At 37.0% G+C, this 13,206-nt stretch overlaps 1 protein-coding gene across 2 annotated transcripts in view; it reads right to left on the bottom strand.

Moving 5' to 3' along the window:
• SDAD1 (SDA1 domain containing 1) overlaps positions 1–13,206 on the bottom strand; it is a 50,593-nt gene that overhangs the window by 14,251 nt on the left and 23,136 nt on the right. For both annotated transcript variants that reach the window (XM_006898462.1, XM_006898461.1), the window contains 10 exons: positions 11,040–11,097; positions 9,524–9,598; positions 8,410–8,511; positions 7,513–7,582; positions 6,380–6,483; positions 5,513–5,570; positions 4,597–4,655; positions 3,902–3,978; positions 1,695–1,792; positions 1,512–1,588 (listed from right to left, as the gene is read on the bottom strand). In XM_006898462.1, coding sequence (XP_006898524.1) covers positions 1,512–1,588; positions 1,695–1,792; positions 3,902–3,978; positions 4,597–4,655; positions 5,513–5,570; positions 6,380–6,483; positions 7,513–7,582; positions 8,410–8,511; positions 9,524–9,598; positions 11,040–11,097 — 778 coding nt within the window. The remainder of the gene's footprint in view (positions 1–1,511; positions 1,589–1,694; positions 1,793–3,901; positions 3,979–4,596; positions 4,656–5,512; positions 5,571–6,379; positions 6,484–7,512; positions 7,583–8,409; positions 8,512–9,523; positions 9,599–11,039; positions 11,098–13,206) is intronic.

The raw sequence follows: 13,206 nt of genomic DNA on the forward strand, positions 1-13,206 counted from the left end.
TGGAGAGGTCCCTAACAGCAGACTTTCCCATGGCAATGCGCCTTTTAATTTCCTGGCTACTGGTGCCAAGACTGTTGACTATGGAGCCAAGCAAACTGAAGTAAATGAGAAAGATCCAGTGGGGACCAGAAGAGACAGGGTTACGGTAAACATAGTCCAATGGTGATCATATTTTTTTTAAAACAAAGAAGTTGTCTCTTTCATTTGTGGGTTTCTTGTTTGGGAATGGGGAGCATACTCTCTGGCTTCTTCATGTTGAACAGGGGCACTGATATGAAGGGGGATGGGGAGCCCACTTTAACCCATTACTTGTGTTCTTGGGTTAAAGCTGCATGCCTTCTTGTTCAGTAGAAGATATTTTCCTGACATTTACTGGACTACAAAGTGTTTGCCAAGGTGGGTCTAGGGCGGTTGGCTGGCTGAACCCTGAGGCTTCATCTTCCTTCGCTTCCTTAGCTGGCAGTTATATTTCCCTTTTGTCTCTTGAACTGTGTTCAGGGTTCAGGTCTGGAGCAAAACTCAGTGTTAAGGTTACCTATAGGAAAGGGAGCAAACCCATGTTCTTTCGAGAATCTTTGTCCTCTGATGTTGTTGAGCTTCAGTCCATGTTGATGACCAGCAGCCAACTGCTTGGCTGTTTAGGTATAGATAAGTTGTGTCTGTTTCAATGTAGCTTGCTGGGCCTCCTGCTCCTCACATTGCATCTCTTGCTGCTCCAACCTCGGTTCTGAGAACTTACTTTAGAATAAGTTTATTTTGCGGCAGTGTGGAGGCTCTGTCGTACCAGCTGCTGGGCCTGGAGCCCACCTAAGCCTCCAATTTTTAAGCCTCAATATCATCATCTCTCTACTGGAAGAAGGAGTGTCATCCACTTCCAAAACAACACACATCCGGAAACTATGAACTTTGATAAATATCGACAGTTGTAGAGGGGCTTCCGGTCTTTTGTTCATGGAGTCACTATGAGTCGTGATCAACTTCAAGGCAATCAAGAACAACAACTTTTACAGAGGGAACTTGAGTGATCTAGTGGGCAGGGAGCTACACTGTCAACCAAAGGCAGGCAGTTCAAATCTACCAGCTGTCTCAAGCAAGAAAGACGGGCCGTCTCCTCTTGTGTGATTTACTGCCACTGGAAGGTCAGCTATGAGTTGGTTCAAACTCAAAGACATATGAAAACAACAACTACTTCATACACACACATAACATTATTCCTTCCTCCTAACTAGAGTTGTTCAACACTGCCATCAGCTACTGACTGGCTACAACCCGTTGACAACAATAAAAGCTTTCAATAGGCTCTCAGTCACCATCAAAAGAAGTGGTAATGTTCACCATCAAAAGAAGTGGTAATGTATCAGTCTGCTGCATTCTGACCTTAAGAACAAAACTGTGTGTGTCTTCGGCATTCATAATGGAAATATGACAAATACTAAAATTTAAATCATAGAAAATTACTCTCACCACCTGAAGCCATAACCTCTAATTCAACATAGACCCGCTTCTCTTACCCGGAACTTCTTCTGCAACATCTGAGGGTTCAGTGTTCGGAATAGCTGAATCAAAGTTCTAGCAGACATCATTACATCTGTAAAACAACAGCACAAATTAGAAACTCCACAGCAAAAAGTAAGTTGAGACAAAAATGGGCTATTCTGAACTCTTCAGTCTACAGAGAATAGCAAGCAACTTACTCTTATCTTTGTGTGTTTTATAGTGAGCGAGGTCTTGGAGAAGTTCTTCGGTCATGGCGAGAGGACATCGAGCTGTTATCTCTTTTATAGCATTGATCCTGAGCAAGAAAAATGGATTTTTAAAAAAAATCCAGTAATGTCATGTGGTTCAACCTAAATTTTCCTTAAAAAGATGGAAGCAGACACTTCACCAAAGACGACATTCAGATGGCCAACAAGCACATAAAGTAATGTTCAAAATCCCTAGCTCTAAGACAGATGCAAATCAAAACAACTGAGATATCATCTCACCCCAGTTAGAATAGCAAAATTTAACAGAACAGCAAGCAACAAATGCTGGAGAGGTTGTGAAGAAACTGGAACCCTTATTCACTGTTGGTGGAAGTGTAAAACAGTGCAACCATTGTAGAAGGTGGTATGGTGTTTTCTCAAACAGTTGTAAATAGAAATATCATTTGACCCAGCAATTCCACTACTGGGAATATACCCCAAAGAGACCATAAATGCCACCTAAGCAGATATATGCACACCCATGTTTATTGCAGTTTTGTTCACAATAGCGAGGAGTTGAAAACAACCAAGGTGCCCATCAACACACAAATGGATAGAGAAGCTGTGGTATATTCACACAATGAAAGACTATGCTGCATTGAAAAACAAGAAACTCATGCAATATTATTCAAAATGGGTGACCCTGGAGGACATTATGCCAAGTGAAATATCTCAATCACAAAGGACAAATACTACATGGAGCCACTGCTGTAGAACGGGACTGACATCACGATTGGGGGAAGACTGAGAAAAACTAGATGAATTAAGTATACTGCATTGAAACAGATGAGGAAGAGAATAATGTAAATGTGAAATATGAGAGGGTATTATTGATATCACAAGAGTCCAGAATTAAGGGTGCACAGTAGAGTGTACTCAGGGCAGTGGGCGGGGGGAGGGGGGGAAGAGATTGTATACCAAAGAAGGAATTTTTCTTTTGCTGTTCAAAGAGAGGAGTGAACTGCGGGGGAGGGCTGGGCAGGAAGAAAAGTGCAACAATGAATGAATGGAAATCCAAAATCTCTGTAAATGTTCATTAAAATTAATAAAATAAAATTTAAAGATGGAAGTAAAAGGAATATGAAGTGGGTTTAGCATGGCTTATTTATCTAAAATTGCATCATGGTAGAACAAGTGAAGTAGAGGCAAGAATCTTAAAAAAGAGCACTTATTCTCAACAGTTCACTATTCCAGATACCAAACTAAGAGGGAAGGAACCAAGTAAAAAAGAAATAAAGATCTTTAGGGCTGTTATGTCAACATATTTTCTAAGGGAGAAAAAAAAGAGCAATTGTTTATTACTTATTACTTAGTCACATGGAAAATTAGACAATTTATAAACTAGTGCTAAGCCAAAGGTGGGTGACTTTTAATCCGTGGCCCTCAGGCCTGTCTTTCACTGTTTTTGTTCAGACATTCCTCTAGGTCATATAGCCCTGTACAAGCTGCCGTACCACGTACCACGGTCAATTGTGGTTGCTGTGAGGCTGAACACTGTGACACTGATGTGTCAAATGTGTTAATGGCTGGTTATCCAATGCAGACAAAGAGTGGAGTGGAGCCCCCTGATTAAAACAAACTTGGAAGGAGTGGCATCCACTTCCATAATAGTTTGCCTCCAGAAACCCTATGAACCAGGAGAGAGGATGAAAGGCACCCAAGCGTTGAGGACTCTCCTTCATAGGGTCGCTATGAGTCACCTGCAACTCGATGGCACTTAACAACAACAACCCTCACTAAGTGTTTTTGAATTGAGAAAAAGGGGGCTGTTGAACAGCCTTGATATTAAAAGTGCATCAACAACAAATCAATTATTCTAACAAAAGGTAAGAATTCAGGATATCAGACAAGGGAAAAAATCCTAGATTGTCAAACAATCATTCATCTGAAAGAGTAAAGCTAGTAAAAGACAAAAAGACAGATTAGAATGACAAGTGTCATCTTTTTCTGCTCCCTCTTCAAAATTCTGGCCAATAAAACAGATGCCAAGAAGCCTTCTGAGCAGATAGCACTGTATTTTAACTGCAGCTTTTGTAGCAGCCACATTGCTAGGTGAAAACATTACACCCTAGTGAGTTCTATTTAAAGCAAATCCAGTAGATTAGAAACTCAAACAAACAACTGCACATCTACCAGTTAAAATGGCATTTACATACCCTACTGTCATAACTTCACCAGAGTTCTTATCAGTAACAAAATTGTTGGCCACAGTCATGAGCAATGACTGAATGATCTGAATTGGAGAGAAAAGAAAAGAAAGCTGGTGTAACATCTGTACCTATTCAAATAATGAGTATACATTATTTCACGAAACATTTGACAATATATTATTCATAGAAGACAAACAGCTCCATCTTAGGTTTGATAGATGGAAGAAACCACAATTGAGGAAGGCAGATAAAAAAAAATATTCCACGTAGGGTCTGAGTCTTATTTTTGGCTATCCCAGACTAAATTTCACTACCTTTTAGTATTATTTTTCAATTGGAATGAGAAAAGAAAAAGTTCTGACCTCTGGATAATGTAGTGTTAAATAAATCAAAGATAGAAATTTCTAGTTTTGAGAAACTATTATAAATTCACTATTCTTGACTTCCTTTCATCATAAAATTTGTTAACTGAAAAAGATGAGAACTTTCAACAAGCTATTAAAAAGAAATCTTCCTTTCTATGAAGTATACTATACAATACACTTCTATACTATTTCCTTAGAAATCAGTTTCCCTTTTATTAACTTGGGGGGAAAAAGGGAAGTGCAGAGGGAGTAATTTTTGTGAAAAGTCACTTGAATGTACCTAATAAGTTTCTCCTTCAAGTACTAGATATAGAAAGAAGATTTAAGGACGCTCACCTCTGGAGGTACCAAGTGATGAGATGCTTGTGCAGCAAACAGAAGGATCTTTGTTACTTCTGAAAAAGATATGAGGAGCCAGTCAGTTCTTTGCCTGTCACAAACATGACAAGCACATTTCTGCCTTAATACTGTTACTTACTCCACCTGCAACACTTAACCCTCAGAGGTCTGCAGAGCTGAGGACCCCTTCACTTCCTTCAGGTCTCTGCTCAGGTGTTGTCCTATCACATTCATTATACAATCAAAAACAAAATTTGCCCCAAACTTACTACACTCCCTATTTTACTCCCTTACCCTGTACCCTACCTTCTTTTTCTGGAAAACATTTCTTCAGACCAGATACATATACCTAAAATACTATTTGTATTTCTCCTCTAGATATAAGCTCTGTGAGGGCAACGTCTTTGCTTTATGTCGACTATGGAATTCCTAGTGCCTCAAGCATTAATCAATACAGAAAGCACGACATATTTATACTTTGAATGCATACAAATGTATGTGCATACATATCAATGTGAAGACTTGAGGAGAAGTTCATAAAGCCCTTAGCACAGTGTTTGGTTTATGTAGATAATAAATATTCATTTTCTTCCAATTAGGTTCAAATTCAAAGTTGAAACCAAACACATCTCTTATTCTGCTTATATGTTGTTTTTAATTGAGAATAAGAGGGAGCAATAAGATAAAACAGTAGTATCTTTACAAAGTTACAGTGAATGACCAAGCTTTATTTTTCCTTAAAAAATCCAAACAACTAAGCTACAGCAGACTCTAGAAAGTGAACATAAAATTTTCTGGTCCTTTCTCTAATACACAACAGGCCACTCTTTATCTTTAGTGATTCTAGAACAAGAGATCCTGAAGAGACTCTAACACCAAGATCGCCACAGGAATGTGGCAAAGGGTCACTTACCTCTTTGGTGAGGCTGCAGAAACCTTTGTACAAAGGGATAGAAGTTAAAGAGGAAAAGCTGTGGAGAGAATAGTACAATGGTTTTTAACATTTACGTAACTAAAAACTGGGACATTTAATTCCTCTACAGTAATTCTATCTCTCAACTTAACTAACTGGTAATTATTTTGTGTTTTCTCAATAAGCAATCATGCCCTAGGATGATGCAGTATGTTTTATTAACCAAAGAAAGGAAGTTTCTCTCAAATAAGGCCACACTGCTGTACTCATGATATAGATATATAAAAAGGGGAATGAGAGATAATAAAAATGAAAAATATCTTCTATTTCTAAGATTAGTATAGCTATAGAATTTTTTCATGATAAAGACAGGGAATTAGAGAATTGAACACCACTGATGTTAAGGCTGAAGACCAAGAGACAAAATAGTAATTAAAACGTGAGGGAAATTGGAAGAATCTGGTCTGGAAAATTAGTATAATTAAAAAAGATGATGAAAAAGCTCACTGATAGTCTTGGTCTTACTATGCTCCACTAGTCCAGCCCCATCAGCAGGACTCCATAGGAAATGTAGTAAGTCAATAAAAACATGTGAGTTATGCTCATTTAGGTAAATGTACGTATGAAACAAAGGTAAATAAAAACTCAGTAGACAGAATACAGGACAGTCTGTTTATATCTGAATATACAGTCATTGGAAAGAAAATAAAGTGACAAAAAGATTATGCTCTGAAGGAAAGATTCTATTGTTCTGTAAACAATATGGATTTAGAAAACCGAGGGATAAAATTAAGCCCCTGGTCTACTTAACAGTTTTCGTTTTACCAAGAATAATTCTAATATCCATCAAGAGAACAAAATACAAACCTCATGAATTCCCACCAATCTGGAAATAAGGTTCATGAGCATCATCTTCACTTCAAATCTCTCCTTAGAGCTCTCTAATTGTTTTAGCAGTTTTTCTGCAAAATCTAGAAAGGAAGAGAACAGTGCATTGTGTGTGGGTCCATGATCTCTACAAACTTATCTAACAAGTGTAGGGAAAGATGCAATCAGGTAGTTAACTCTGGTGTGGCTATGCCTGAAATCACTGTACTGACAACACACTGTATGAGAGAGATTAAAAGATTAACAGGGAGAGATCTACCTTCAATGGTGCCCAAAGGCAAGTCTTAAGAATTTCAACATTAGTATCCAGAGTGATTGTTCCTCCCTTTCAGTTTTCTAAGTCCTCAGGAGCTTATTAAAAAATAAAAATTATAAAACCTCAGCTCTCATTTCATACATTTGGAATTAGAATTTAGACTTTAACAAAAAAAACCCAATAGTGATTAAAATTTTGGAAACAATGATCAAGAATATTGGCCAGCAAACTCTAGAACACGGAGAAACATTTTAACCCTAATAACTAGCCACACCCCATACCAACTAATGAGAATCCCTGGGGCTGACAGGACTCAAACCAGCAGTGGTTACATGCTGATAAGTCGGCACCAACTCCAGCAGGTCTCCAGAGGCTGTAAATTGCACAGAAGGAGACTCTCTCTTAGAGGAGCTGGTGGATTTGAACCACCTGCCTTTACCACTAGGCCACCAGAGCAAGCAGTTGGGCAGTATTGTTTTATAAACCTCTCAGATGACTGTCATGTGCAGCTGAGGGTTATAGAACAGGGTTTCCCAGCTTTTTAGTTTCACAGACCAGTTAAAAAAAAAAAGGAGCAACAAAAAATTGCCAACTTTCTATTTGCTTTAGTAAACAACATTACTGTATTATTAAAAGTGCAAATCTCAGACAGGCCTGAGCTTCTATATTTTTCTTATTTTGCTGTAGACTAGGAAAACACTGTTTTTTAAAACCCAATCCTAAGCTGCAACCAAGTATTAAGAACTAAGCCTTCACTGTTTATGAGGCAGGGGCAAATTCTTTGGCAACAATGAAGGCAGGAAACAAAATCGGCAGACAAATATAAAAGGAATTTATAAAGAAGTAATCATAGTACCTTGGGGATCATGAATCAAATGAATAGCTGAAAAATTAAACACTTCTGGTTTTTTCTTCTTTTTTTGTTTCTGAGAGGAAGAGAAAAAACATTTATATTTTAAATTACAGTGAAAATTCTCCAAGAGACTACCAAGTGTGTGCTAAAGGCTGTTCTCAAGCTTACCACACATAATAAAAAGGAAAATAGATATTTTTCCCAAAAACTTTTCCTTTAATTGGAAGAAATGGTGATTTCTGTCTTCTAAATTTAAGTCTCAAAACCATTAACATGTATGAGACTTAAAGGAATATAAATACAAGCACTTTTTAAAAATGGCACACAGGGACTAAACTAATTATTTGTAGAATTATTATTAGAAAATAGCAAACACTACATTTTTTAAATCTTCGGAGATGACACATCTGGCAAAGATGTACTAACGTAAGCATCTTGATCAGAAAAAGGAAAATGTAAATCTAATAAAATTTATTTCTCCAAGCCACAGATTTTGCCAAAGTTAAATAAATGTTAAATAAATGTGTTCTTTATTCATCGGCCCATCCAGGTTGAGGGGAGACTGAGAATGAGGGGATAAATAATGTATACTGCATTGAAACAGATTAGGGAGAGAACTTTTTCAAAGGGATGTATAATTACATATTATTACAGGAGTCCAGAACAAAGCCTGCATAGTGGAGTGGACTTAGGGGGAGGGACTGTATAACAATGAAAGAATTTTTCTTTTACTTTTCAAAGAGAAGAGCAAATTGAGGGGGAGGGGTGGGTAGGGAGAAAAGTGCAACAGTGAATGAATAAAAATCCAAAGCCTCTGTAATCTTTCATTAAAATTAATTTTAAAAAAAGGAAAAAAAATCACGCATTTTTAAGTTTTCAAAAACAGGAGTTGAGTCTCACCTTGAGTACTTTCATAGCCTTTTCCAATTTTTTCTTATTTTTGGAGCTTTTCTTCCCTGTGGCATACTGCACTAAAAGGTCTCTTGCTGTTGGTCCTTCATCCTGAAGAAGAAAGCACTTCGTAAAATCAAAAACAAGGAAAATATGCATAGAAGCAAAAGGCAGTGTTTTTAGTCACTGGCCTCTATTTATCTTTATATTCGACTTTTTACTCCACTATAGTATCCAGACAAGTCAGTCTTGCACCTAATGGAAAAAGATAACTGAAGAAATTATGTATCAACATGAAATATTTATAGACATTTAAATTCTAAAGTATTAACAAATGAAGCAGATTTACCAGGGATTAACATTACAAGACATGTAACTACTATATCAAAATCAATCTTTAGGTCTCTATATAAAGTATAAAAATTCAAACTGCATAATAATACATATTAAAATTAAAATGCAATATTCACATATATGTAAATATATCAAGAAAAATATAATTTTATCTGTTATCTGAGGTACTTCACAATGAGAACATATTCTTCATATATTATTTAATAAAGCAGTAATAAAATAATAAAACTAATTAAAAATTTTTAGCACATATTCCAGTATTCTTGCTATCAAAATGCTAAAGTGAGTATGAAATTTTTTCCTCCAAGTTTCTGATTTTAATATCTCTAAGAAATTATCATCATGATATCTTTAATCTTAATTTTTTCTCTTTTAAATTTTAAGGGAAAAAAATCAAATTGTTTTCTTTTAAAATTGGCATAGTATTTATTATTCCCCTTCTTTACCCTACCCTTAGCTTCTAGGACATCAACCCTCTATCTCAAAAATATGTTGGCAATTATTATTCTAAATTTATATAGTAAAATATAAGAACAATATTAGAACCAAGGACAAGACAAGACTGAGTGGATCTATGCTTTATTACTTATTGAACTAACCTTACTGAATACAACTTACAAATTCAAATGGAAGGAAATTATATAACATGCAGAACTCAACAAAGGAATACTATGGCAGATAAGTTACTTTCTAACTTATGTGGATTTTTTAATTTGTAATAGCATCCAACCCACTGAAAAGTTAAAAAGAATTATAGTTAAAAACTCACCTCAGATTCTGAGTCACTATCCTTTTTCTCCTCTTCATCCTTCCCTAGGAAGAATGTCAAAGCAGCAACTAATATCTAAATAACAGTCAAGAAAAAGTCAATTAATTTGACCCAGCTTACAATAATAAATTATTTTTGTGTACACATTGTACATGAGTATAAATAAGAACTTAGAAGAAAAAAACCAGTTCATTGTTCTTAATGAAATCCTTTTCATTGCCATTGAGTTGGCACTGACTCATGGGTGACCCTCTCGTGGGTTTTCAGAGACGATAAACTGCACAGAAGATTGTCCACCTTCCTGCCACAGAGCAGCTACTGTATTTGCACTACCTGCCTTTTGGCTGACAAAGCAACTAGTAGGTTGAGCAACCTACTAGACCACCAGAGCTTCCTAATGAAAAGAAAACGCTTTTATAACATTATTCGTCCCATAAATATATACTTTTTAAAAACTTAAGTAGACAGATATATCCAAATTTTGCTTACGTTATTTATCCTTCAAAGTAGACCATCAAGAATTTCTACAACTTGGACAAGAAAAATGCTATTATAGCTCTTCTAAAGGAAAGAAAACTTTGTCCTTCAATTTTTATCAGCTGTGCATGAGTTTACATTCCTAGTAAGACATAAATTACTAGGAAAGGATAAAATCTGAATGTTTTGGTTGTTCCCTGTTAAGGACACAAACTGTATCCTTTGCACTAAGGTGTTGGCATTTTAAAACCAGCCTTTTACAAACTCTACGAATAATCTGTTTGACTCTTCTAAAGTTAAATGAAATGAGGGATAGCTTAAACAAGTAAAGAAATATCAAACAAAACCGAATCTATCTGTAGGGCACTTTGCTACAAACACAACGGTAGCACCTTTTTGGTAGTCTAAATTCACCAGCTGCTCCTTATAAGAAAGATGGACAATCTCCTCTTGTATGATTTACAGCTCCTAAAAATCTTCTGGAGGGTCAGCTAAGAGTTGGTTCCAAGTCAATAACAATGAACTGAGTTGCTGAAGCACAAACTAGTAGCTCAGTAGTTAATGTACTTGGAATGCTAACCAAAAGACTGCCAATCCTACCTGCCAGCTTATCTGTGGGAGAAAGAAGAGGCAGTCTGCTGTCTTAAAAGACTTATAGCCTTGGAAACTCTATCTTATAGATAGGATCACTGTGAGTCAGAATGAGCTTTGTAGTAATGAATTTGGTATGATTTTTTGCTTAAAGCATAAATCGCATGTCCTACAGGAAAGGAGCTCTGGTAATGTAGTGCCCAGGGAAATGCACTAATGGAAAGGCACTTTATGGCACTTTGAATCCATCAGTGGCTCCACAAAAGACAGGCAATATTTTTCTGTGCAATTCCCAGCCTCCTGAAAACCTGCTGGAGGGTCAGTCACAAGTTGGTTCTGGTTTGGCAGCAAGGAGTTTTTTTAGTCACTTGTCCATATATTACTTCATCACACATCCCTCTCCTTTACTTTCTATCCACAGAACATTGTTATGAAGACAGGAACTCACCTTGGTGACCTTGGAGAAACATGCAGTAGTGATAACATTGACAGTTTTGGCATCATTCCTGGAGGAAGAAAATGACTGTTTTCTTAAGGCAACTCTCCATTTTATATCATAAACAATGGTATAAAATATGTAGCATAATAAATAACATTGACAGTTTTGGTATCATTCCTGAGGGAATGAAAATGTTTTTTTTAAAGCAAAACTCCCATTTTATAGCATAAACAATGGCATAGACAGTCTAATAAAGATCAGAATTTATAACTGCAATATTTTTTAAATTTATTTTTATTATTGTGTGTGTGTGTGTGTGTGTGTACCGTCAAAATGGATCTGAATGGTACAGGAGGAGATTGTCCCTCCTTCTGGTGGATTTGAACCGTGCGTCTCTGGGATTGCAGTGCAGCTTCTTACCATTAGGCCACCAGAGCTCCCCTAACTGCAATATTTTTAAAAAGTAGTCAACCAGAGGTGAATGTTTATTAAATTTTAGCCCAGTTTCCCCCTCTCTTTTCATTGGTTTGCACACAATAATTCATATACACTGTGTTTCATTTATTACATTGTGATTTATACAACCCTTCATTTGTATTGTTTCATACACTCATTCATATACATTGCATATACAGAATTACTATTGATCCGTGCCTATTATTTTTTAAATAAAATTTTTATTTAAATTGGTTTACTTACAAAGTTTGCATATACTGCTTTTCACACCAGATTACCCCTCATCCCTCAAGCCACCCACCCATCCTCACTCCTCTGCTCCTATCCTTTCACTTACTTGGATTCTAAAACATGTTCTACAATAATGGTCATATACAGTATTGATCCTTATGGGATTTAGTTTACTGAGCCTAATTTTAGCCCAGTTTCATGTTTGAAAATTAAAGAGACATCAAACAGAATTTATTGAAGGTAACTGTGATGGGAATTGTGCAGAGTAAGAAATTCATGCAATATAATTCCAATTGTTTTTTAAAATGCCTATTAAAATGACCAGGAATAAATACTATAAAAAATTATTTACAACGACATAGGTGTTTTGTTGTTATGTGTCGTTAAGTCTCCTGCAACTCAAAGGAACCCTATGTACAACAGCCCTAAATTCTGCTCTAACCTGTGCCAATCTCAGTCTCTGACACAGCCACATCCATTACCAATCATTGAATCAATCCATCTCATAGAGGGTCTTCCTCTCCTGCGCTGTCCCTCCACCCTCCTAAGTATGATGTCCCTCTCCAAGGACTCGTCCCTCCTTGCAATATGTGCCAAGTATGTCAGAGAAAGCTTCAGAATTCTTGCCTCCAAGAGCAGCCTGGTTTCACCCTCTCTAGGACGAACCTGTTCATTCTCTACACAGTCCATGGTACATTCAATACTCTTCTCCAACACCACAGTTCAAAGGTATCAATTCTCCTTTTATCATCCCCATTCATTGTCCAGCTCTCTGACACAAATCAAGTGGCTGCAAATACCATGGCCTGTATCAGGCGCACCTTAGTCTCCAGACTGACATCATTGCTCTTTAGTACTTTGGCGAGGTCTCTAACAGCCAACTTTCTCATGGCAATATGTCTTTTGATTTCCTGGCTATTGGTGCCAAGAGTGTTGATTGTGGAGGCAAGTACACTAAAGCTGTTAACAATCGCAATCTTTTCACCATGTACCATGATGCTACCAATCGGACCAGTGGTGAGAATCTTTGTTTTCTTGATACTGAGCTTCAATCCATATTGAAGGCTGCAGTCCTTGACACTCTGCAGCAAGTGCTTCAGGTCCTCAGTTTCAGCAAACAGGGTTGTGTCATCTGCGTAACGTAAACTGTTAATGAATCTTCCTCCAATCATAATGCCACATTTCTCCTCATAGAGCTCAGCCTCAGGGATAATCTGTTCTGCATATAGATTGAAAAGGTTTGGAGATAGGACACATCCCTGGCATAAACCCTTCCCAATTTTGAACCATGCAGTGTTTCCTTGCTCTGTTCTGATGACTGCCTCTTGGTCCAAGTACAGGGTTCGCACTAGCATGATCAAGTGTTCTGGGATTCCCATTCTTCTCAGAGTCAGCCACAGTTTGTTGTAATCCACACAGTCAAATGTCTTTGCATAATCAATAAAACACAGATATATGTTCCTCTGGTACTCCCTGCTTTCAGCCAAGA

Source organism: Elephantulus edwardii, unplaced genomic scaffold (assembly GCF_000299155.1).
Source record: "Elephantulus edwardii isolate Elephantulus edwardi_28Jun2011 unplaced genomic scaffold, EleEdw1.0 scaffold00230, whole genome shotgun sequence".
NCBI classification, from domain to species: domain Eukaryota; kingdom Metazoa; phylum Chordata; class Mammalia; order Macroscelidea; family Macroscelididae; genus Elephantulus; species Elephantulus edwardii.